The following is a 26573-nucleotide window of genomic DNA, read 5'->3' on the forward strand; positions in this document are numbered from 1 at the left end:
ACACACGCAGTTTACAGATCATCACAGGGTCTTTTATGTACAGGAGTATTGAATATACAAACTACAAATGCATATTCATAACTCTGGTACCTCCCATTCCCCGCTTCGTATGGTAATTAGCCCCAAAAGCCATCAAGCATGCGTAGTTTGTTCTTTAAAATGGGTCGGTGGTCTTTTTTATAGGGTGGGGTCCCAAAATGATGAAGTAAGATGTGTCTTCTCCCTTTGACTTTTTAACCTTTAGTGTTCATGACAGCTAAATCCTGTTTTCCAGGACTGTTTGATTTATGATTGTATTGTATTCATGGGGTCTATTGATTATTCAGGATGCAAAAGCCTAGTTTGACAGCTTCCATGATTTATCAGTTCCTTCTAAGATTCATCAGCTCCTTCAATCTGGCTTCTGTTAGCAAAAGGAGAGTCCTAGCTACATTATCTCAGCACTATCTATTTTGACTACAGTCTTTAATTCTTCTAAATCAATGCCTCAAAACTATCAGGAATTCTTTCATGAACGACTAAAAATAGGCGTGGATGGCTTGTAGCTTTAAGTAAGTTTTGATAAGAGTGCAGAGCGCGCTGCCCAGCGCTGTGTCAGGGCCTGGGGCCTGTCCCGCTCCTCATCCCAGCACATCCCTGCGCAAAACAGCGCCGGCTGCTAGTAGTGCCATTAAATAACAGCAAGGGCACTAAAAAACAGCAGTAATTGGACGAGGGATATGTACCGAAAAGTAACCCCAGCTTGGAGGAACAGAAATAAAGCTCAGGAAAAGCCCAGGGTTGGGGTCTCGGGTCGGACGGGAGCCCGCAGGCAGGTGCGCGCTGTCCGCCGCGGTTGTGCACCGTGCCGGCGCGCGACCGAACGCGGAGAAGAGGCTTTGGTGCCCCCGCAGGCGACAGCGGGGTGACAACCGAGAGGTTCGCGGAGGCTGGAGCCACGGAGAGCCCTGCCGAGGTCCGGCCTGCCCCGACCCGCCGCGGCGGGGACTCGAACCCGGTACTCTCAGCTCCGATCCAAAACCGGCACCCGTCGCCGCCCGGACCGCGCTCCCTGCGCATGCGCCAGTATCTGTCACTGACCCCCGAGCTCTCTCTGGGACTGTTCCACCAGCCGGCGTTTGGCGGGGGGGGAGCAACTTCAGGCGGCGCGCGGAGCGAAGGACCAATCCGGGCGCCGGCGCGCCGTGCGCAGTGTGTCCGCCGCGCACCCCCCCGTCCGGCGCGGCGCGGTGGTGCGTGCGGCGGGGGGCGGGCCGGTTGCCCAGGTGAGCGCGCGAGCGCGGCCCGCCCCGCGCGGCCCCGTCAGCGCTGCCAGCGTGGAGCGGCCGGGGCGGCACCGCCGGGCCCGCGGCCATGGACGGCTCGCTCGAGAAGGTCTGCGGGAACTCTGCGGGACAGCGCCGCGGGGCCGGGGCCGCGCCGCCGCCAGCAGCGGCCGCGGCGGGTGCGGTGGGGCCGGGGCCGCGGGAGGGGCGCGGGCCGGAGGCGGCCGGGGCTCGCTCGGCGCTGCCCCCGGGGCTGAGGCGGCTCTGCCCGCCGGTGCTGTGGGACAGCACTGTCCCCCCCGTGTGACCGGCATCCGTGTCCCAGATCTGAGACTAGGCGGAATAACTATCGGGAAATGCATCAGAGGCGAGCTTTTTATTTTCTTTAAAGAAAAAAAAAAAAAAGGTGGAGCTTATTTCCTGTGAGCGTTAGCCTTCAGCAGGATAGGACAGGAAATATTACTAAATAAATCATCATTTTACCCATTTTTTTAACTGAGACGGAGGCGTTCTCTGGGCTGTGTTTGCTGTGCTGCCCGGCGCGGGGTGGAAAGCAAATATTGGCTGTGGGGAGCCGTGTCCGCACTGGGGCAGTGCCCGCTCCGCACCTGTGCCGGGCCCGGCTCCTCCCGGCCCTCGGCGGCCCTGGGGACACGGTGCCCCTGCAATAACCAGCGTTTTGTGTGCCTAAAGCTTCCTGCACACGCCCCTCCTTGCGTCATGTACTGTATGCAGCACGCCCCGGTTGGTGTGGTCCTTGGGGTGGTCCAGAGAAAGATGAATGGGATGTGCTCCAGTGGAATGGTTGGGAAGTTTAGGAAGTGTCCTTCTGACGTGGCTAATGGGTTGGTGGGAAAGAAAGTTTGATATGTTACGAGCTTCCTGAAGAATACACTGTTACGGAGTGTTTGTTAGTGTTTAAAAGCGTAGGTTCTTTACTGGTGCTGACAGAAGTGACTCCTGCCTGTTCTGAAGAATTTTAATTATTTCAGTAAAACTTCATTTGAATAGTCTGGAGTATGCTGTCTATGAACTGGACTCAGAGAGAACATTCCTATGATACATGGCTATTTAAAATAGGTGCATTAACAGGGCAGGTGTAGTACTGACTGAGTTCTTTGCTTCACTAGTTCATCATAAGAAGCAATAAACACTCTGTAAGAATGAAATACCTAAAAGAAATCCATGTTTTGTTTGTTCTGGATGTGAGGAATAGTCTATAATAGTCTGCAAAAACTTGCATGTCTGATTTTTCCATACATGCAGATAGACGTGTCAGGAACAATCGTTTGGTTAACTTCCTCTCTTGTTTATCACAGCTTTTTTCCACATGTGTGATAAAAGCTGTAGTCCTCTGGATAATAAAATGCCATAATGGTCTTCTAGATATTTAGCAGTAAGTGCCCTGCTGGAATAATCTTTGGTTAAGATTGTGGTAAATCTGTACAATTTGTAGTTTATCAAGTCTTGAGCATGACACGTCAGAAGTCTTCTCCCCAAATATATTTGAAATTCCTCCAAGCTGGGAGGATTTTTTTTTCTGCAGAGAATGTCTGTCCACTTATCTCATGGACATTATTTAAGTATTATCATGATAGACTTGAGACTGTCTTGTATTTGAACCATGGATTCTCTCCGTGCTGTGTATTGTAGGTTAGCAGAGTGCCAGTGATGTGATAAGTACTTTTTAACTTGTGTTAACATTTGTTGCAGCTCTGAATTTCTTCATATCCATTTTGGTGCCATCACCTGATGAGCTGTAATGCAGTGAGGTTGTGTCACTGCAGTCATTAGGGGTCTAGCAAATGGAAAAAAATATTTTTTTAGCAGATGAGAAACTTGCTGAGAATTGAAAACATTGCACAGTAGAACTGCAATGAAAAGCATTGTAGAATCTGACACACAGATGTGCCAGAATCTCTTGGTTTGATTTTGCAAATTATCTTTGTTTCAGCAGAAATGTTTTTGCAATTTTTTTAACATATTGTGTGTCATAAGAGATAGAATTAAAATTAATTTTATGTGAAATTCAGGTATCTTTTGTTGGGCTGGACTTGTTTAATTCTGGGAGCCTGTGTTAGATTTCAGAAGTTTGCCTTAACAGAACTATTCTAATTTTTTCCCCATTTGGATTTTGATAGAAGTGACCAATCTTATGAAGAAATTTAAATTTCAAGTTAGGTGACTGTCAATGGTAAAATAGTGTAAATTCTTTCTTTGTAGCTTCTTGTTGTCTCTACAGCAGTATTTTCCCTAAACATGAAAACTGTTTTGGTTTCTTGCTCAGCCTGTGGCTCTTTTGTTACTGTGCTATTTACCACAACATCCTGGTAAGTTTACAGAAAACTCACAGCAGCAGAGCTGCATTAAGGTCCTGCTGCGTGTCAGGGGAATAAATAAAGATTAGAAGAGCAAACACCTGTAATCAGAATCCTTGTGATGACACAATGCCATTTTTATTCAAACCAAACCATCATGAAGTGTCTGCCTTTTTTTTTTTTTTTTTTTTTTTTGTTATCTTAAACTTTTCTTACCCCAGACAATAAAAACAATATTCTTTTGGCTGAACAATATTGATATTGTTTGGGATTAATTTACTGTTGAGAACAGGGTTTGGTTTTTTATGGTAAAACTTCACGGAAAAACTTTTAAGGTGTTATAATAATGAAGATGAGCTCCCATGAAACAGAGAATAGCTACACCTGTGAGTTGCTTTGCACAACATTAGTTTATGTAAACAGTTTAAAATTCACCCCATTATTTCATTAGGAGTACAGCTTACAGAAATGCAAAATCAAGGTTGTAAAACATTGGTATAGAAGCAGCATTCTCCCTTTTGAATTTGCACTTAATTTTCAGTCTTATCAGAGTTGGAGAATGGCCCCTTATCCTCTCCCCAGTTGCCAAGTGATTCCAAGGTGTGACATCTTGCCTATAAAATCATAAACAGTTCAAAGTACTTAATAGAATAGTAACAGATTAGTTACAGAATAGGGAAGTGACTGAAAATCAAAGCTGTTGCAGGATAACCTCAGGGAGTCGGATTAACACATTTGAAGGCAATGAATGATAAAAGTCGAAGCAGGCTCAGTGAGGTATGTCAGGGGCTGTGAGGGGCTGAAGGGGGCAGGAGGTGTTGGGATGCTGAACCTGGAAGGAAGAAGACATGGCTGGTGCCTCCTTAGAGCTTGGAAGGGTTTCCATGTCTTGTAACTCCCCTGGTCAAAGGCTGCCTGTGATCCAGGGGAAGGACTGAGTGCAGAAACTTCCTGCAGCTGCTTTAACCCCCTGAGCACCTGTGCTGCCCTGTGCTTCAGAGGAGAGTGCTCAAGAACTCCTCCCACGGTTGTTTTCAAAACCAGTTCAAGACCATGAAAAAAATACTCCGTTTATTGCTGCTCTTGTTATTAAAGTGTGTTCAGAAACCTTTCCTAACTAAATGGTTTGTTGCTGCAACTTTTCCACACCTATTTTTCTTGCTGCTTAAAATAAGCAGAAATTTTCTTGCTTCTCACCTCCATGCCCTTAGTAATGTGTGCAGAGGAGGAGCATATAAAAAGTTCAGCATGCAGCGAGTAAAGGTGGGCTTTTTCTCCTTCCAGAATTCAGAGGAGGAAATAAGCTGCTGCATGTCCACTTAGCAATTGGAAAAAATCAGAAGGGATTAATTTTCCAATTCAGCACATATCAGAATTGTGGATTCAAAGACTGTGGATTTCATAGCATTTTTTTGGAGCTTAGTATGACTTAGGAGTTTTAAAGCTGTATTTTATGTAGTGATTCTGGCATCTTAGTGGCAGAAGGTTTTGTGTGTGTAATTATTAGTGATTGAGACAGGATGAGTCACAAGTTAAGGATGTGCAGTTTTTAACATCTGATGTCATTTCAGCAGGTGAGTTTTATGTTAGTAGCAAACAAAAGCAGCTCAGAGCCCTTTTTGTAATGTTTTGTAATCTCTAGTCCTCATTGACAACAGATCTGTTTGAATATTGCATGTGATGCTAAGGAAGGTTCAAACAAGTAGCTGCCTTCCAGCCACTGATCATGTTTTATGACAGCCCAAATTAAATTATGTGAGATAATCACAATCAGTAGATTAGTCCAGTCATTTTTACTCCCTTAAGGGCCTGCAGGAGCAAAACTGATTTTTTTTTCTGAAGGTCTTTCTAGAGTTTCTTTGACATGGTGCAGCTCTGGAAACCACTCAAAATATATGGACATATTACCAAAGATCAGGTTTATATTTTTTCTTTGTATCTGTTTTCTTCTGAGTATTGAATGTTTGTGGTGTCTGTTGGAGTTTTTTAATCTCTGATGAGGTCTGGAACTTTTTGTATTTGTGCTGCTTTGTCATTTAGTGCTTAATTAGGTTGTGGCCCTCATACCCAGTGGTTGTTGTACAAGTCGATGTAAAAGTGTAAAAACCTATTTATTGCTGAATGCTGGGAGTTCTGATGGTAAAATATTACTCAGGACTTGCTCTGTTCTTTTGTTCTTCCCCCAAACATTTGTCACCCCTTCCAAAGCCACGGAACAGAGAATTGTCAGTCTTGGTCTGATCACTGTGCCCATGCCCAGCTACTGATTCTTTCAGCCACCTACCACTTGCTGTAATGAGAGTTAAATCTCAAAATATTTGGTTAAAAATAGTCTTGGAACATATGGTAACTCTCAACTTAATTTTTTTTTTCTTTTCTTGATCAGTCTTCCGGATGAAAATAGTGTAAAATCCTCATGTAAATCAATCCCACTACCTTCTGTGATTAATTTTGCTTTTGTGTCTGCATCTGCGTGAGTGAATGCATTTGCCTGTGGGATTTTTTTCTTTAAACAACCCCTGTCCCCCCAGCCTTAGCAGCAGCATGCAAGAGTAACCACCAGAGTCTTTGGTTCGTGGGTGGTGGTTTGGTGTTGAGTTTATGGGGGTTATGCAGGGGCAGGGAGAAGGGACTCTGTGATGGGGTCATTGAGTATCTCAGGGGGTTTTGCCATCCAGCGTGGTGGGGCTCAGCAGTGGTGTTGCCTTCTCCCCTCACCCTGGAGTGTATTTATTTTTCAAATACAGGTAAGTCAGGCTCTGCAAGATGACACCTTCCACATTCTCTGGAAGCTTCAAATGGCACCTAATCCTTAAAGGGATAAACACTCCTGTCCAGGTGTCTGGTGTCAGTGTCACAAGCTTCTCTCAGGCCTCTTGGGTTAAAGTTGATGAAAGAGACTTCTCAAACCCACAGCAGTTCTTTGGGAAATACTTTGAGCTTGTCATCAGTTCAGGGCAAATAAGTGCCATGATTTTTAAACTTTTCCATCCTGGCAATATCTGTGGTTACCTGATTTCAGCAGTGAGATCAGGATTTTTGGCCTTTTCTGTGCAGCTGGAGGATAATTGCTGCATATCAGCCTGTCTTAGCTGCCTGCTGCAGATTAGTTTCACTCTTTTGTCTACATAAAGGGAATTTCTCCAATTATTTAAGATTAAAAACTGGTTTAAAGGTACAAAAATTAGGAAAAAATACATTTACAATAGTATTTAGGTTAGGTGTTTTCTCATCTGTTTTGAAAACTACAGTTGTAAAAGTCTGCTGGGGAAATGGCAGGGAATTATGCCATTTTATTTCTTATCTAGAGCAGTCTCAAAGGACACTTTCTTGTCTTTCTAGGTCCAAATGTTGAGTTTTTAACCCCTTCTAGGGTTTATTAGATTGTAGAGACAGTAGTAAGACAAATGGATTGTGATCTTTTCTTGAAAGTTGCTTGTCTTTTTCTTGAAAGATGGTGGACCCTACTCTAGCAGAAATGGGGAAGAATCTGAACGAAGCAATGAAGATGCTGGAAGACAATCAGAGGTGTGTGCAAAGGATAAAAAAAACAATAAAAAACCTACAACTGTTTTTACTAAGGGGAAGATTATTTGTGTCACTGGCATCAAGCAGAAAAACCCTTCATGTTCCTGATAGTTTAAGGTCACATTGTCATTCTTAAGCTTGCACTCATACAAATCATCTTTGTTTCTCAAATGCTGGGATTTTTAAAGTAAATGTATACATATTTATATGTACATATACATGTTCTCTAAGTCTGTTTTTCAAAGTTAGGACTTTTTTATTATTGCAGTGCAAGTAACTTTTGATTCCTGTATATGTGAGATTGTTCTCTAAGCTTTCTGCTAAATAACTGAAAACCCTAACAACTTGTGAATTCTTTAATTCAGTCTGAACTAAACTTTTGTGTTGATCTCATCTGGTTTATTTGTGACCCTGTTGTCAGTGAAACAGATATATGTCAGTATGTATTTCTGCAAGTCAGAGCCAATTACATATTTGATGTTATCAAACACAAACTAAATACAGAGTTTATTCTGTGTCTTTAACTCTAGGAAAGTGGAGGAGGAAAATGAAAAGAAATATGCACGGAAGGATATTCCTGGACCACTCCAAGGCAGGTAGGCAGCAGCAATTTTTAGATAATGCTCTTTTCAAAATCTTAAACTACACATAGCATGTTTGTCCTCCAAGCAACTTGCATTAGTAGAAAAGTTAACATTTTGTAGGCACCATAATAAAAGTTTTCCCATACTCACATAGGGGAAAAAAGTAATGCTATAATAATACCAACTATTTTTATTCTCATGTTAAAAAAGAGAAAAAAATATTAATTGTCCTTGATGACTGAAATTTTGAACTCTTGGAATCTGATGAAATAGTGCATACAGCTGTGATTGAGATTCAAACATAAACTTCTATTGAATTAAAGTACCCAGATTAAAAAAACGTAACTGAGACTGATAAGGTAGAAAACAGTAAGAAAAAATAAAAAACCCCCTCCAAACCCCAGAAACCTCCCACCTTTTCAGCTCAGCTGTCTTTAGAAATTAAACAGAGCTCTTGTGCATAAGGCAGGTAAGACCATTGTAGCTGAAAATGAAGATTTAAATTGGTTATTTTGTGGGAGATGATCTTGCAGGAGCTCAGGCTAGCACTTCAGAAAATATTGCAAAAGCTATTTAATGCTCTGCTGTGCAGAAACTAACCCTGGTTTTGAGTGGAGACACTGACTTATCTTCCCTATGAATAAAAAGCAATTCCAGCTGTCAATGTAAGCTCTAACACTACTGTAAATTTTAGTTGGAGTTATAAAAATTGGGGTGTTGTGGATCTTTTCTGGTTCTACCATGTCATGTCAGAAGTCTGACATAGCTTGTGTCTGCCAGAAACTGAGACTTGTTGGGATTTGTTTAAGAGATGTGCTGAGTTATGAGCTGAAACTGGTTCATGTGGATCCTTAGCTACTCCTTTGGCTGCCTGTGTAGCAATAAGAATTCAATGTTGGCAAGTCAGGCTTTTCAGACCAAATTTTCAGGTATCAATAGATTTGTTTTTCTAAGTCTCCTACTAAGAGCAAGTAGGGTGTTGACTTGATTGAGCATTCTCATCTTTGTGATCAGTTTTTCTGAGACCGAGGAACCATTTCTGTTGCTGTACTCAGCAGTCAGTAAAAGTGGAGTGTCCCAGGTGGCCTCTTTCAGATGCTGGTATTTACCTGCCTGTGTCTCTTTAATGTGGTTTTGTTTCCCCTCCCAGTGGCCAGGACATGGTGAGCATACTGCAGTTAGTTCAGAACCTAATGCATGGAGAGGAGGAAGAGGAGACTTCACAGTCCTACAGGTAAAGCCAATATCAGTTACAGTATGTGGAAGACACCTGATTTTTTTTTTATATTCTGATCACTATAGTACTTATCTACTTAATTTTAAGTTCTATATGTTGCAGTATATATAATTTATATATTTTAATACATATACTTATATACATAAGTATATATATTATGTATTTTAAAGTGTAGAATATTGTGCAACCAGGTAACTTTTTAAAGGCACCTTACATTGTATAGTGAAGCAGTACAATACATAAGGCTTGGCTTTCTTAAAATTACAAAGCTTCCATTACTAATTACTAAATTGAGTTATACAAGGGGATTGCTTCTCATGTGACAGTTCATTTTTTTTTCCACTTTCTGAAAGTTGTTTTAAGCCAGAAAGTCTTAAAGGTTTGAATACTATTAGATTTTTATCATGTATCTCTGTAGATTTTAAAATGAAAGGAAATAACATTTGTTTCCATTTTTCAGTAAAATGGAAATAGTACTAACTGATCTGCAGAGGATTATTGAAAACTAACATTCAAAAAACATGTTCAAGATTAAAAAAAAAAAAAAAAACCAAAAACAAAACCAACAAACCAAAACCATTAAATAAAAAAACAACCAACAAACAAAGAAAAGCTGTGCCCCTAAAAATAGTAATGTAAGTGTCCTGTGTTTTCAGTGCATAGGAGAGAAGGGTATTAATGCACTTTCAAGTCCCAGTGCAGATAAGGTGCTTATATGCAGTTCATGTTGGCTGGTTCAAAAGCAGGAGCTGCCCCTGTGAGCAGCTGGGCCAAGTGAAGTGCTCTGTGTGCACTGGCAGCTCAGTGTGTCATACACAGGGGCACGAGGGTGGCTGTGATATACTGCACTTCTCTCTGCTAAATATTTCAATTGCAAGTCAACCAGTTCTGCCAGTCTACATTAAAAATCCATAAACCCCATCTTACTGTAATGCCCATGACTTGGATTTGATTGGCAGTTCCTCTGTTCTGGCTTGCAGAATTCAGAACCTTGGTGAACAGGGTCACATGGCTCTACTGGGACACAGTCTGGCTGCTTATATATCTGTGCTGGACAGGGAGAGACTGAGGAAACTTACAACAAGGATCCTTTCTGACACTACTCTCTGGCTCTGCAGGCTTTTCAGGTGAGTCCCTGGGAATAACTTGTGTGACAAGGTAGTGATAATGGTTAAAAATTGATGTGACTCAATTGAGGATGTCAGCAAAATAAACCACTGTGCCCTGTGCCACAAACTTAAAAATCCTTGGAAGGTCTGAAACACAACATTAACCTAGCCTAAAAAATACCAGGTTGTATTATCTTTAAAATTAGCAGTCCAGAATTTAAATCTGTGTTAAAAGCAGAATGAAGCCTTTTTGTGTGTTTCCTCCCACACTCTTAGTAAGCACGGTTTTGAACTCTCTAAAGAGAATCTTAAAGGAACCCAGATTTTTTTTTCTTTCTTACTCTGTCTCTGAGTCTAAATGAAAATATATACCAGGCTTCTCTCATTGTTAATTCAGCCAGTGTTGTAAAAGTTTTCTTTTGATCTACTTTAACCTGGGAAAATGGAAGGTTTTTTGTCGTCTCCATCCTGTGGTGAGCTTTTTTGTTGGTTGGTGTTATTTTAGTCCCTAAAATGAGTGTTGGTTTTGTTGCTCATGCAGGTATGAGAATGGATCAGCCTATTATCATGAGGACGATCGTGAAGGTCTCCTGAAAATCTGTCGCCTTGTAATTCACACCCGCTATGAGGATTATACACTGGAGGGGTTTAACGTGCTCTACACTAAGCAGCCTGTCATATACATCAGCTCTGCAGCCAGAACAGGCCTGGGCCAGGCCCTCTGCAATCAGGTAAAGTCAGTCACAGGGGTTTTAGCTGCAATTGGAACCTACCTGGTTTCATATTGCCTGCATAGCTTTGGGGATTTTGACAACTTATTTTTCCTTGTGGCAGAAGTAACAGCAAAGAAAGCAGAGTCCATACTGGGCATAACCTCAGCTGTAGTGGACTATACATTTAAAATAAAACCATTTGTCTGGGAAAAATACTTGGAGGTTTTTTTATAGCCTGTGTTTTGCAGCAGTGATACAGTGGGAGGAAGAGAAATTTTCTGAATATTTCCAGTGAAAGGATCCTGCATGCTAACTTTTTAAAAACTGAGTGATTCTAGGTTGCATTGTGCTTTACAGAAGCTGTTGGTCATGTGAGATAGACCTGAGCCCAAACATACATAATTTGTCCTATGTTTTTTTCTTATTAATTTGATGATAAGTTTTAGCAGAAAACTTACTTTATAATGTAATATTAAGACTTCTATTGTTGCACTGTTTTTCGTGTCACTCTGTATTTGTGACCATGTGAAAAGAAGATTTCTCAGTTGAAATTCCATCATTTTTATTGCAGTTAGGGTTGCCCCTTTCCTGTGTGTGCCGCGTGCCTTGTAACACTATGTTTGGATCTCAGCACCAAATGGTAAGTTTGTCTTCCCTAAGAGCTCCTTCTCTGCTTTGGTTGGTTTTTAAGCCTCATTAAATGAATATTAAGTATGCTGTTAGAAAAAGCTGTTAATACATTTACTTTTTCAACCTCTAAGTCTTCTGTGTTAAAGCTGTGTGAATCATAGATGGAAATTTTCTAAAAGCAGTTCGTATCTTGGTCTTGTCATTTGCAAAATATTTTAATGGCTTTTGAGTAAAGTGCTTTTTAGTGCAAGATTTCTAGAATAGCAGTAGTTGGAGTACTTTCACAAACTATGTGGCGTATTTCTGCTTTATTTTTCACAAATGATTTATTTGGTCTTCAGATTATTTTACCTTTGAGAAGAAGAAAGTGCAAGCCAAAACCAAAGACATTAAGAATGTTTCCTTTCAGAACTTCAGGATGCTGTTCATTTTCAATCTTAATGCATTTTCCCAGTTCAGCAGAAACAATTCAGTGTTTGACAAACACATTGTTTTCTTACTGATACCAGGATGTTGCTTTGTTGGACAGACTGATTAAAGATGATGTTGAGTTTGGAAAACTGCCTTTGTTGCTTGTGGCCAATGCTGGTAAGTGCTGTGGACAAACAATCTTAAAAAACCCCATGCTATTTCATGAATACATATACAATAAAAAAAATACATTTTCCTAAACATCTCAATGATTGCATATCAAGAAGTATTAGGAAGTATCTTAATGAGCACACAATAATTATCTGTCCAAAGAGGATTTTATTTGACTGATTTAAATTTGGATTGTGCTGTTACAGTTCTGCATATGTCAGTTGATGTATTAAGATGACTGTAACTTACTTTAGTTAGTGCAGATCTCTTGTTAAAAATCAGTTTTACATTAACACTTCAGAATTTTTTGATGGCTATGCCATCAACTTTAGCTTGAAAATTTATATTTTTCTTCTAGTTAATTAAACACATATACAAAATTTGCTTTAAGTATGACTGAGGGAGGTGACTATTACTTGCTTGGGTCCTGGAAAGTGATCTGAGATGCAGATCAGTACAAGAGGCTCCTTTGGTAGAGCCTCAGTGCAGCTGATCCTGTTCTGCCTTTTCCCTGCCCGACACAGGGACTCCAGGGGCCGGGCACACGGACAAGCTGGGCCGGCTGAAAGAGCTCTGTGAGCAGTACAAGATGTGGCTCCATGTGGAAGGGTATGGAACTGGAGACTTCTTTCTGTATAGCTGCATTCATTCCAAAGTCTGACTAATAGAGAGCATCTAATTTGACAGCTCACACAGAGCCATGGGGCCAACTTTAGTTTTGTCATAGTAAGCTTTTTATACAGTTGTAATTTTGTTATTGTGAGATAAAAATTGATTTGCATACACAGGAAGAATTAATTGGAGAGGTAATTTCAGCACAGATTAGTGATCACTTCTATTCAGATGGAAATCTTATCTGCCCTTGCTTTGAAGAGCTTGAAATATGAATAAAAAGACCTTGTAGGCCAGGGTGGCCTAAAAAGACCTTCTGAGTCAGGGAGGACATTATAGAGTGGTTATTGAGGTTATTTCATTATATGAAATGGCACTTCAGTGAAGGTTGTCAAGAAGGCTGCAGCAAGAGCAGTGTGCAACAGAACTGGGAGGGGGATTAAACCAAGGGAAAAAGAAATTCCAAGAACTTGGACAATGTCAATGAAGATTCCAGTCTTCTAAGATGATGTTTTTTGAAGCTGAAATAAAGACTATTTCTCTTGGTATTTTGTAGATAGCTGTATTTGCATACTATTTATTTCTGATACTAGATTATGGATACAACCTTGGGTGATGATTTTGCCAAATATTGGACTGAAAATTTTTAGAACTAAGTAGATTTTTACTTTTGAGTTTTCAGTCTCAGAATACCAAGTAGCGACATCTTCTGCATTGTTAATGAAAAATATATGAACAAAAATTACTTCCCTTTACACATCAATATGAAATATTTAAAGTGCAGATTAAAATGCTGTCTCTTAATACATATTTAATATATGCTAAACCCACTTTTTTTTTTTTTTTCCAGCGTGAATCTGGCAACTTTGGCTTTGGGTTATGTCTCTTCTTCTGTACTGGTATGTTTCACTAAATCTAGAAACTTTAAAATGTGCTTATGTAATGTTAATCAAAATATATATGGCTTATGTTGTGCTTATTGTAATCAACTTCAGGCTGCTACGAAATGTGACAGCATGACTCTGACTCTGGGCTCCTGGCTGGGGCTCCCTGCAGTGCCTGCAGTGACACTCTACAGACACGAGGATCCATCCTTGGTATGTTCAGGTTCTCACTCACCATTCTCAACACCCTGGGGTTTTGATTCTGATCCCAGTGTGCTGCCATGTTCTTCATAAGCATCTAAATCAGACTTTCCAAAGCTGACAAAAGTGGCAGCGCTGAAGAGAGGTTAACAGTGGTTTGTTTGTTTCCTGCTCAGTCCTTGGCAGCGGGGCTGACGTCGAGCCAGCCTGTGGAGAAGCTCCGTGCCCTGCCCCTGTGGCTCTCCTTGCAGTACCTGGGCCACGATGGCATTGTGGAGAGGATAAAACATGCCTCACAACTGGTGAGCAACAGCTCAGCTGGGGTTTATGACAGCTCTTGACAGATCTTTCTGGTTATTGTGATGTGTTGTAGGAGAATCCATTAAAATACTGCAGTTGTTGACAGTATAGCATTGGGTCATATTGTTACGCCCACAATGAAAGCACAGGAAAATGTTTGAGGCAGGAATGTGCTTTTACTATTAGATTGTATGTATACTTTTATAAATGAGAAATAAAAGTCTTTATTCTTCTTAGACAGTGACATAGCATAATCATTTCCTTTTTTGTCACTTCTCTTAACTATTTTTCCTTAAAAGCTTTTCAGAGAGACTTTATTTTCCTACTCAAATTGGCATCATATTGATTTAAGTAATAGTAAATTACTTTTAGTAAAAAGGACTTCAAAACATTTCTTGAGGTACAAATGCACTATGTTTGGAGTCCTTACTTTAGTAAAAGTTCAGGTCCAATATAATTTGTTAGTTACAATATGCAGTGCTTATATGCAAAATATTATTTTTTAAAGGTCAGACTTTGTAGTCAGTGTTTTACTAACCCCAGAAAATATTTTTCTATTACATTCCAAATTTACAAATTAAAACTGGATGAGTCTGTTGGAGGGTTTTGCTCAAAAATTGTGACTGTTTAATGTTTTTCAGAATAACTTTCAACTTCTAAAACTGTATTTCTCTCCTCCATTTGTTCTGCTCTGCTCTTCTAGAGTCAAAGGCTGCTGGAAAACTTGAAAAACCTGGATTTCATTAAGACTTCGGTACAGTCTACATTTAATATTTTGGTTGTATATCTTAGTTTCTGCCTGTTAAATGATAAGAATAACTTTGACTAGAGTAAATTATTTACAAATATTATGTAAATCATCGCCATTGTTTTGAAGACACTTGGAATCTTTCTAGTTAAGTTCTGGTGTTCAGTGAAATCTCATGGCTTGGTGGTGTGTGACCTCTGGATCATGTTTGTTCTGTTGCTCTGTACTGGTGCACCCAGGGGAGTGCAGAGGAACATCCAGAAGTTGTGTTCAGAGCTTGATTTAATTCCATTTAGAACATGGGTTTGCTCAATAATACATCTATGAAACCAGTTTCCATAAGTGTCTCTAATATATTGTGGCTGCATCTTACCCTGCTGTTGAGATCATATTGTGAACCCTGTGAAATTGTACACAAAAATTATCCCAGCTGAGGTTTTAACACCAGAAATAAGTTTAGAAATTACAGTTTATGTACTCATTCCAAATTCAGTTTCTGTGAGATTTCCTGTCCAGCAGGGCTTGGTGATTTTACTCTAAGATCCTCACCCCTGAATTTTAATTGGTATTTGATGTATAGAAAATGCAGTCAGCTTACTGAGTAAGCTGTAGAGTATTAATGGCCTTGGGAGTTCAAGTTACTGTATCTCTTACCCTTCTACTTAAACAAATCCTGCATTTTTAGGATTGTGAAATGTAGCCTCAGATTGTCTGCAGAAGTAGCCCAGTCTGTTTCTCCAAACTGATCCAAAGCAGGATCAATTATAATCTTACTTTTCCTCCTGGAACTTCCTCGATGTTTCCCAGTGATTCCAGGGTGATTTCCAAGAGAACTCAAGCTTTGCACAGCAGTGTAAGGAATTGTACACAGTATCAAATCTAAAAAAAATAGGGGATTTTTTTTTTTTTCTTTTGAAGGTTGAAGATGAACTGAGTTCACCTGTGGTGGTTTTCAAGTTTTTCCAGGAATATTCAAACAGAGGTATGTGATTTATTTAAAACCAAGCAACAATCAGAAAAACTGTTTTATACAGTATTTTAAACTACTAATACACCAAATGAATTTGAAAAAAATGTGATGTAGTGCAGTTCTCTCACGTAACATGCTTTTAAAAAGGTTGTGAATGCTGGTCATAATCTGTGACAAATCATACACGTGATAGCTTCTTTTTTTAGATAGACTGCAGTGTTTTAAATTTTCATAACAAGTAATTTTCTGCCTTCTTGAGTGAGAAGATTTGCATATGATTTGGATCTTGGGAGCAGATGATGGCAGTTTCTTACAAGCTGCAGGCTGTTTATGAATGTATTGCTGGGGAGAGATTTTGGTTTATTCAGGTTTTCTGTTCCTTTCAAACATTTCATAGCTCATGGCAAGCACCATGTTGCTGTGGTTTACTGATTACAGTTCCTGTTGCAATAATTTTAAGGGCAGTAGAACACATTGGGAACAGCTCTGGAAATGCTGCCACAGGTATTAAATATTGCAGCCTACTGTGATGGGAATTTGCTTTGTGAAAACACTGGTAGTATTTTCATTGGGGCATTTTAACCTCAAAACTCAGAAGTATTTTACTGGGTTTTTTCATTTGGTTGTTTTTGTTTGTTTGTTTGTTTGTTTTTTTTTTTGTTTGTTTGTTTTTTGTTTTGTTTTGTTTTGTTTTTTTTTGTTTTGTTTTGTTTTTGGTTTGGTTTTGTTTTGTTTTGGTTTTTTGGGTTTTTTTTTTTGTTTGTTTGTTTGTTTTTTTTTTGAAAACTATTACATTCAACTCTGTTTTACTTCTAGTATTTATCGTGTTCAACATATTTTTACAAAACATCCATGTTCATCTGCTCCAGGCCCAGTACATGGTGTAGATGTGTTACATTAGCTTGGAAATGTAATTGTCTTTTATCTAAAGTTTAGGTTGCCTTTTATTTAATCAAGTAAATAAAAATCCACTTCTGTGATTCTTGTGTCTTTGGATTCAGATCAGACCTCACATGCTGCACCAGCCTCAACTATTCAGCACCCCATAATGAGCAATGAAAGGCACATTTATGACACCTTTAACCAGTGGGTAAGAATGGATGCTTTTTTCTTTAGGGAAGGGGAGTGACAGTGGAATGGTTCAGGGGGTCATGAGGAGCTAGAAACCTGAGAGAGTAGTTAGAGTAGTTTGAAAGATATTCTCCATCCAATTTTCTTTGCAAAACTTCTGACTGTTTAAAAGATTCATTTGCTCTGAAGCAAAGTTGCTTTCACATTTCTGATCATTTTACACATAATTTTTCTTTTGGTCTTCTGGGTATATGTGAAAATTAGAATTCTTTTAAATCAGCCAAATGCTCTATTGCCCATATCTGTGTATTCTTGAACAGACAGCTGCCTTTTCCAGCTCGAGTTAATTCTAGAAGCCTTTGCCAGCAGAGCTGAGCATGTGGCTGGTTTGGATCCCTTGTGCAGCAATCATGGCACACCTAATGGCAGTGACAATTTTGCAGAAAATTCTGACTTGTAACACTTGCAGCTTTTCCCAAATTTTCATGATTTTAAGGATATGCCGAACTCAGTCATCTCACCCGCAGGGTGAGGTATTTTGGTGCAAGAACTGATTTTGAGAGAAAACTGCATCTGTGAGCTGAGGCAGGGCCTGCAGGAGCCAAGTTCTGTCCCTAACTGTGCCTTGTCCCTGCAGCTGGGAGAGCAGCTGGCACAGCTGGTTCCTGCCAGTGGAGTCGATGTGGTGGAACTGGAGGATGAGGGCACCTGTGTGCGCTTCAGCCCACTCATGACTTCTGCAGGTAACATTCACTCCAGTCAGCCCCTGGTGATGCTGGGCTTTGCTGGGGAATGGGACAACCATCTCCTGGGGTAAAAGCAGATGTGCTCAAGAAGCTCCTCAGGATATTCTCCTGTAGGGAGGATTTTCTTATAATCAAACCAAAACCACCTCAGCACTGGGTGCATTAGTGGGAGCCCAACTGTTCTGGATTGTGTTGCCTCACTACCTCTGCAGATAAAGACTTCCTGGTTACTTTTTAAGCTCATTAGGAAAAGCAGTGAATTAGGAAAAGCAGTTAAATTCCTTCTCTCAGCTGCTTAACATCAGATGCCTGACCTTTCTACACAGGTGTTTCAACTCTGCAATGGTGCTTGTGTTCAAAATACAGCTACTTAGTTAAAATAATTATTTACTAAGCCTCCAGGGTTTTCTATAATTACTGGTGATGGGGGGGGGAATATATAAAAAAAAAAAATCTGTGTTCTGGAAAGGGTCTTGTACTCTTAGTTTAGGCTCTGCAGAAGCACAGAGCAGTGTGCAGGATTCAGGGGGTGCACAGTGTGTCCGGGGTGAGGGGCTTAGGCTGTAGAACAGCTGACACTCATGAGAGAGGGTCCTGGTGTACACAGAACAGTAGATTTTAGAAGAAAATTACTTGGTGATACTGTGATGTTTTGTTTTAAACCAGCATGGAAGCTAATTCATGACCAGCTGGGCTATGGGAAGAGGATGTTTGTGGGTTTTTTTTTTAATGCTAGCTACTGATGTAATGTAAAAGGGTATTGTAACATATCCTTATTAGTTTGTAACATGAGAAAATCATTTTATTAGGTTTTTATGAAAATCCTTAATTCCTTTCATTTTGATGTATCAGTGCATAGATAACTGAACCAAAAACCTGCTTACATAGACCAAGATATTCAATACTATCTGTAAATTAATTTGTGATTAACTTGCCAAGCAGCTCCTTTACAAATCCTTAATTCAGACATCTGTGTCACCTCCATCACACTGATCACACACTAACACTTCTGCTCTGCAGTTTTAGGAACTGAAATACAAGACATTGATTACTTAGTAGACTGCTTAAAAATGAAGATACCAGTGTTGACAAGCACACTGCAGCTGAGAGAGGAGTTTGAGCAAGAAGTGAGAAGAACAGTTGGCCTGTTGTATATTGAAGATCTTGCCTGGCCAGGGTTAGGTGTTGTGAGGTAAATTTTCTTCATGCTGTATTTGCAAACACTGTGCTTGAGCAGACAGGACCATGTGGCCTCTTCAGTGGTGATTTGGATGTTTTGTTTGCTGATTGTTGTCTGGCTTTGCACCCCATTGAAGCTTTTGAGTGCTTTTTAGGAAATTGCCTTTATAAAATAGTTTTCTTTGCTTATTTCTTAAAGAAAAGCTGAAGAGCTGCTTTGGGCACCAGTTGTAACATTGGAGGCAGTATGTGTGTGTGGGATGTGTAATGAGCAAGTGCATCCCACTGTCTTTAGCCAAGCATAACTTCTATTTTTAGCCATAATGGCACTCACTGATATGCTGAACAGACTTCAAACACCCCTCCAAGTGTCTGTTCTGATCCTTTGCTGCAGCCCTCTGGGAAGGGTTCTGTATAGTCAGAACAGTTCAGGTATAACTATCAATATAGCAACCAGAAATCTATTGTGTTGAGTTTGCAGCAGCAAGCTCAGCCCACCCCTCAATCCCTGATGACAAATGTCAATAAACTTGCTGGTAGGAGCTGTAATGTTCTGAGGCTTTTTGTTTGTAAAATACAGGAATGTGTAGAAATGTGCTAAATGTGTAGCTGCTTCTGTATGTACTGTAAAGTGAAATTACTGTTTCTTGGCTTGGTTTGAAGGTATAACTATCACAGTGATGAGAAGAATGATGACAAACAAGAAAAAGAACTAGAAAAAATCAACACAGAACTTCTGAAAAAGTTAAATGAGCTGGAGTCAGATCTCACCTTTTCTTTGGGTAACTGCACTATTTAAAGAACTTCTGTTCAAGCTAGTAGTCATTCTCCTAGCTGTGCTAGAATGATTTATAGGTCATTATAATGCAGAATGAGCTGCTGCCCGTGTGATTGTTGCAAAAGGAACACCTGTAACCATTCCCACCTCCCCCATGTTTCAGTTCAGGAGTGTTCACCAGGTGAGCTGTCCTCAGAAATCCTTGTGAAAACTGATGTGTGGGCAACTCGACCAAGAAGAGTTTCTTTGGCAGAAAGAATAAAAGCTGCAGCATTCCTGTGTGTGAACTGAGCCTTCTTAAGTAGTGCTGGCTCTAGTGGAAAGCAGATCTCATTCCAAACCACTGGCACTGATGGCTTCACTGCTCTCTGTGGCTCAACTAAAAGCTTTAGATGACTTTTGTGATAATTAGCAACACTTTCACATTTACACTGTGCCACATGATAGCTGGAAGTATTAATTTGCTTGTTCAGAACTCTGATCTTTTTCTAATCAGCTGTCAAAAATTAAGTGCCCTGCGGTTGTGGAACCAAGTAATCTGTAAATGGCAGAAAGTTAAGGAGTTTAAAGCATGTTCAACACTGATAATTATAATACAACTCCTTGCTGTTTAAATTTTCCACTGTTTTTCTTGCTCAGGGCATGTTTCCTGTCTTTGAAAACCCCCAGGGCTGAACTTTCTTGCTCTGCATAGTTTGTACCCACACAGATCCTGCCCTTAGGTACTGGAGGGAGGGTGTGTACTGGGATTTCCAGATTCACTTGCAGGACTGCAGGTTTGTTCAGCACTAAGACCTGACTCTCCCTGTGCCCCCAGGTCCAGAATTTGGAGGGCAGAAGAACTGTGTTTACATTGGCATGGTCACAGAGGATCTGGATGTGTCAGAGTTGGTTGAAACTATTGCAGCAACAGGAAGAGAAATTGAAGAAAATTCAAGAGTATGTATTAATAACTCACAAAGTATTGAAGCACCTTTTTTTCTCCCCTTTCATATTGGCTTCAGGACATGGTTTTGTTCATTGTGAAAGTTGTGTTTGCCCACAAGAGTTTTAATTACTGGAAGGAATAATCTGTGTCTACATACAGAGAATTATGGATTATGATCTTGTGAGAATGTCTGGATTTGTGTTCATAGTCCTGTGTGCAGTAGTTCTAATGAAAACCTTCAGTTTTACTGAAATAGCCTCATTTTATCATTCAGATTTTAAGCTGTCAAAAAACAAAAGTGAAGGTGTAGGTTGGTTGTGAGCTGGTGTTTCTCTTCACTGCTAGATGTGGTGGGATTGAGATTCTTTATATACCAGCTTTAAGATAAAACTATGCTCTAAAATATGTGGAAAAACTTTAAATTGGTGTCTTAAACCCGGAAATTACAAGTTACCTATTGAAGTAATAAAGCTATTGATGCAACTTCTATTTGTCAAAGCATTTACCTGAATGGAGTTCTCCAAGTGTTTTCTAAAATAGAATTCCTAAGTGACCTGCATTACATCTGTCCCTTCATTCTGCTAGTGTTGGGCATTTAATTTTCTCACCTCAAAAATAAATAGAATTTCAGAAATCCTTTGCCTACTTCTGCTTATGGGAATATGTTGATTATGGCAATTTCTAGCAGTGACTCCCTGCCCACTCTTGACTTGTGCTGCTTGGAGGGTGACATGAGGAATGTTTTGTCTGTAGAGCACCTTCAGCTGTGTAACTGTTGTAGTGGAGAGGCTGGAAATTAATGGGCTCCTCAGATCCTGAGGGCTCTGGGGAGGAATAGAGTAGTGGAAGGGTCAGAAGGGTGCAGTCCTTGGGACCAGCTGCACTAAATCTGTGTATCTTCACCATTTGACGCAAAGCTGGGAAGCAGAACCCATTTGTGAATGCCCCTTGCCCCAGTCAGATGAGAATTGGTACAAGAAGGAGTATTTTACAAAAAACCCACATCAGTCCAGCCTGCCCTGAGACGTGCAGTAAAGGCACTGAAGGGCAGGACCAAAGCTGAAGATGACTGGCCAGGAACACAGTGGCTCTTCCTGGTGCTCTGAATTCCACCCCACTGCCCTCCCTCCTGTAGCCAGGGACTGCCAGGGGTCTTGGGCTGGCCTCTCCCTGAGGGAAAAGGAGCAGCTTCCCCTTGTCCTTTCATTAGCTGACAATAACACAAAATATTGGCATTTTGGAGGAGGTGTTAAAGCTACCATTAATATATGGAAATTGGCATTTGTCTTACACAAAGACAGAGCTTCTTGTGTTTGTTCATTCCTTGCCCCTGCAGTTGTCCCAGTAAACTGTCTGCCCTTTGCAGTATAAAGCATTGCTGGTGCTGGCCTGGGCTGCCTCAGGGATCACTGGCAGTTGTTTATGAGAGCAGGAAAACAACGTGAACCTATAGAGTGATACATAACTTGTTACTTTGAGGCTGATTTAAGTCCTGGGTGTTTCTAGGAACAAAATGCACTTTATAAACATAAGCATTCTTCCCAGACATTCATCTGAGGAACATTTATATGCTAAGCAGGTTTTCAAAGAATTTGGGTCACAGGCTCATTTCTAAGTGTAAAAAAAAAAAAGTACCATTCCTGTTTAAAATTACATTATTTCCTCTGGATTTACGTGTTAAAAAATCCTGCAGAGTCAGCATGTACATTCTTTAATTTATAGCCATAATAAAATAGAGATTGTCAGATACTGTCCTTAACTAGAAAAATATCTGACCACCCTGTCTTCATCTTGAAAACCTGAACTAAACAGATAGTTTCAAGTCCAAATAATACATATCCTTATTTCTGGGTTTTATTAGCTGTTGGAAAATATGACTGAAGTTGTTAGAAAAGGGATACAGGAAGCACAACTTCAGCTTCAGAAAGCAAATGAAGAACGACTGCTGGAAGAGGTGAGGCCACAAACTCAGCTCTGTGGTACCTTGAGGTAACTCACCCCCCTGGGGCTCTTCTCACCAGTGTTGGATTGTGCTTTGCAGGGGCTGCTGCGACAGATCCCAGTGGTGGGCTCTGTGCTCAACTGGTTTTCTCCCTTCCAAGCCTCCTCCAAGGGAAGGACGTTCAATTTGACAGCAGGTAGGGCTTGGGGCACCTGCAGCTGTGTCATGCTGGCACTGGGACTGTTCAGTTCTGTACTGAGCCTGCAACACAAGTTCCTGTGCTGGTTTGGTCATGAGTGACGTAATCCACCCCATGGATGTACAGGAACATGCTTTGCACTATTTCTGGAACACCCAGTAAGAATCTTCTACTCTCTCTTGCACAGTTTACATTTTGTTCCTGCATGTCGACTCATGTTTAAAAAAGCCATGATAGACACTGGCACTTTATTAATAGAGGAATCACTCCTGTGACCTCTGGTTGCATATCCTGGAGGAGTTTGTGGGGGTAAATAAGTGAGCTGGGGGTAGCTTGGCCTTAGCACATTGCTCCTCAGGTGAATGCATGTGCATTCTCTCCCATGTTTCTGGGGCACTCATGTTCCAGTGTGCCCCTGACCAGGATGTCTGCCTGGAATCCTGGTTTGGGATGGCACCTGGCTGGTGCCATCCTGGTAAGTGCTGTCCTGTGTGCTGAACTGCATGTCCAGCAAGTGGAGGACAGATTAAAGCCAGCTGGGGCCTGCCATCAACTGGGCTGTGTGGGAAACAGTAGGAAATGGAATGGTGCAATGTGAAAGACTTTATTTTGCTCTCACATTTGTAATTTGTGTCTGGGGATGTAGAAAGAGCTGCCTATAAACCTTTACATCAGGGAGACTGATATACCAACATAATACTTCCTGAAATTATAAATTTTCACTGTAAAAGTACTGTGGCAGTCATAGGAATGAATATTCCTGGGCTCAACAGAGTATCTGTCACACCCAGGACAGTGGCCCACTGTCTGTCTGTACCCTGCAGGGAAAGCTTCCTGCTGTGCTCAGGGCCATTGTGACTCTGGATGCACCAAGTGGCGGGTCCTTAGAGCAGAGAACAGCCCATTCCCCTGGGAGTGCTGATCCTCCGTGGCTGGATACCCCTTCCATGTGCACTGCTGCACAGCCTGCAGCTGGGAACATGTCACATGCCAGGGCAGGAAGGAAATGGGACTAGAGAGTGTAACAGTGTTGTGAAATGAGGGTGAGAGGAACAGGATTCACTTTTGGAGTCTCAGCACTTGTGTCCCTGGGTTCTCAGAAATGCATCACCCCCATGTGACAGTTTGAACTCAAATATTGCTGTTTCAGTTTTAGTCAATTTATGTTTTTTTAACCTGCAGGCTCTCTAGAATCCACAGAATCTATGTATGTATCAAAGGCCCAAGGAACAGGCAGCACTCCACCACCAACTCCCACTTCCAGCCTTGCAAAGCAAAGACTTCCTGGTAAGTTTCTCTGAGTTGAATTTCTAAAACTTCCCTGACTCAGGAAGACCCACCATTTTCCATCTTTTGTAACATCTGGAACTAGAGCTCATCTTCTACCACCTTAAAAACCTTAATGTGCACATGGCACAGAACATTGCCCCAAGCTGTTTTCTCCCCACATATTCTTCCTGTGACTACAGGCAGTTTTCCCATTAACTGACAAGTGCCCATGAAGTCTGGAATCCTCTGTGGAATATTATGAGGTTATTGAGCTTTAAAAATGAACAGGTAAACAAGCCAACAGTTTTATTTAAAATAAAAGCATAATAACATGTAGTCATGTATTTCAGCAGCTGAATTTCTGTTGCTACTAAACATTTTGTGGCCTAAGCCATTCTGAGGTGAAGATCTATTACATCTATGGCACTCTCTGCATAGTTGTATTAGTAATTAATGCGGATTTGCCTGGCAGGAAACCCAGCTTTAACTCACCTTTTGGGCTGGTGGCTTTCCAGCCTGTGACTTTCAGTGCAGTTGTTTAACATGGAATGATTTCAGTTTGTAAGCAGGCAGCTTGGCTTCAGCTCACTGTTGTGTGTCTCTGCATACACCGGGTACAGTAACAGGTGCTGTTGTTTTGCAGACCTGTCTGGGTCTATGTTCAGGGTCCAAAGTAGCAGGCAAACAAAAACTACTTTTCTGCTGTTACAAAATTCCAATACTTCCTTTGGAAACTGAACTTGTGCACATTGCTGTTTGTATTTGCTGCCTTCATGGGCACTGAATGCTTCAAACACTTCACAGGTCAGAAAGCCTTCAAAAGGTCTCTGAGAAGCTCTGATGGGTTCAGTGAGACCAGTTCCATCAGCCACTGCGATGACCTGGACAAGCTGGATCAGAGACCCCCAAATCTCTCCCCTGGCCAAGAGCAAGGACCTTTGGAGATGGAAGGAGCAGAGGAGCAGAAGGAGGTGGTGCAGGCAAAGACAGACACTGAGGACATTCACAGTGAAAAATCACCACCAGACTGCACCAAGGTAGAGGACCAAGGAAGTCAAAGATAAAATCCAGAGTGTGGATTTCAGACTGTGCCGAGGAGGCCCCTGCCCAGGCAGGCAGGGTGGTAATGATGCATTGAAAATGTGAACAGTGCCACACACAGTACAGTAATAACTACTGTAACTTATTAACTGGGATTTTGCACAAATATACATTCCCTCCCCTGGGACAGAGATTTGTCTTATTGTACACTTGTTACAGTTGCTTTAATCATCTCCATGTTGGTGTCACCAAAGCTGTAGTGAAATTTATGAAGTGCTCATGAACGTTTGTAAATACACTTGGCAGTTATCCTTCCTGCAGGAATCCACGCATGACAAGTTGCTAACTCACCACTCAGCCATGCACACGATGAGAAACAGTTGCACCCAATAATTATAAAATTACCTTATGTTACTATACTTTATAAAAAACAACTGCCAGTTGTTCACCTTTTTAATATTTAAAATTCAGTTTAGGCTCTCCTGCAAAACATCTCCTGAAGTCACCCTAGTTCTGTGTTGCTTCTCTCCTGTCACCTTACCCACACCCTGCCCAAGAGCTGTGGGGTGGTGAGCCCTGTGGAGGGACAGGAGCACTGGGCCATCACCCCTTTGTTCCTGCTCTGGTGCCACTTCACCCCCAGCCATGGCCCTGGGTACAGGGGACTGAGTGAGTGAATTTTCAGCCTTCTAGAAAGCAATAGTGCATCTGCATGCCTGGCCAGCTTCCTACTCCTGCCCTGGGAAGGAGCACAAGGCACTGTTACTTTCCTTTGCACGGCATTTACACACCAAATACTGAACATGTTCATGTAGTGTAACTGGAGTTCCTTCTGTTGTGTATTTTTAAAGATAGCTGTAGTAAAGCTTGAAAAACCAATACATTTGTGATGGTTTCAACACTTATTTTTTGAATAACAGTAACTTACCTATGGTAGGAATTGTACAGAGTCAGAAGAAATTATTGAGGTTATTTACATACACCATAACTTCAGAGTGTCTGGGACTACTTAATGCACAAGCAAAGCTTTGAATAAATCAAAATCCAATGTGTAAAAGTATTTTCCCAAAATCACCTTACTCACTTCACTGCAAACTTTCATATCCTCTATTGGAAAAGCCATCTTTGGCAACACTTGCTTTCCCCAAGTAACCTGATGGTGATGCAAACCCTCCCCCTCCCTCTAGAACTGGATACAAGTACTGCAGTTTGCTCCATTTGGGTTTTTTCCTTTACCCCCCACCACAGGTATCCCTCAATGCCATAATGACAGTAGTGGTAGTGGGACTTACTTTGATAATCTGCAAAATTTGAGGGTTTTGAACTGTACTGGCACCTGATTTGACTCTCCGCTTCTGAAGTCTGCAGTGCTGGGATGTCATGAACAAGGTTAATTTTGCTTGGGTAATTTATGTAAATCAGTGCAATTTTTTCTAAAGTGCAAAAGCAATTAAGTTGACTAGTCTTCCTCCTTGGTTTCTTTAGTGCAATGAAGTATGTTAATAACAGTAATTTGTTGGGGATAAAAGTTACCCCCACAAAGATTAATTTTTAATGTTTTTATATTTGGAAATGTTAAATCAGTAGTTTTGTTGGAATGAGCTTCATTCTTTAAATACTTACCTGAATGTTTCAATAAAGATTCTTCAAATTATTCCTCTGGAATTAAGTTACTGTTGAAGGACACTTCCCTACATTGCAGCAAGCTCTTTCTTTCCCTCTGTGTGTGCAAAACCATT

General features: G+C 40.9%; 1 protein-coding gene across 2 annotated transcripts; it reads left to right on the forward strand.

Annotated features, from left to right (window-relative positions):
* The first annotated feature begins 1296 nt into the window (after positions 1-1296).
* Positions 1297-26488, forward strand: PDXDC1 (pyridoxal dependent decarboxylase domain containing 1). 2 transcript variants are annotated; one of them, XM_083872915.1, is made up of 24 exons: positions 1318-1374; positions 5426-5501; positions 7038-7111; positions 7642-7707; positions 8846-8929; positions 9913-10059; positions 10583-10772; positions 11326-11394; positions 11894-11972; positions 12491-12575; positions 13429-13477; positions 13574-13675; positions 13840-13965; positions 14667-14717; positions 15630-15693; positions 16683-16771; positions 17390-17495; positions 18519-18690; positions 19341-19459; positions 20273-20394; positions 22245-22337; positions 22425-22521; positions 23707-23811; positions 24598-26488. In XM_083872915.1, the coding sequence occupies exons 2-24, from the start codon at positions 5448-5450 to the stop codon at positions 24855-24857; spliced, it is 2403 nt and encodes an 800-aa protein (XP_083729041.1). In that variant the 5' UTR covers positions 1318-1374; positions 5426-5447; the 3' UTR covers positions 24858-26488. The 2 variants fall into 2 exon arrangements, with proteins under 2 accessions (XP_083729042.1, XP_083729041.1); XM_083872916.1 differs by lacking the exon at positions 5426-5501 and having other exon boundaries at positions 1297-1374.
* The last annotated feature ends 85 nt before the right edge of the window (positions 26489-26573 follow it).

The sequence above is a fragment of the Zosterops lateralis genome (genome assembly GCF_965231275.1).
Source record: "Zosterops lateralis genome assembly, chromosome: 15".
Taxonomy (NCBI): Eukaryota; Metazoa; Chordata; class Aves; order Passeriformes; family Zosteropidae; genus Zosterops; species Zosterops lateralis.

Coding starts and splice junctions, on each gene's coding strand:
- PDXDC1 (XM_083872915.1), top strand. CDS start 5,448: ATGGTGCAGCTCTGGAAACCACTCAAAATATATGGACATATTACCAAA. Junction 13,676..13,839: donor GACACGAGGATCCATCCTTG/GTATGTTCAGGT, acceptor TTTCCTGCTCAG/TCCTTGGCAGCGGGGCTGAC. Junction 23,812..24,597: donor TGCAAAGCAAAGACTTCCTG/GTAAGTTTCTCT, acceptor AACACTTCACAG/GTCAGAAAGCCTTCAAAAGG.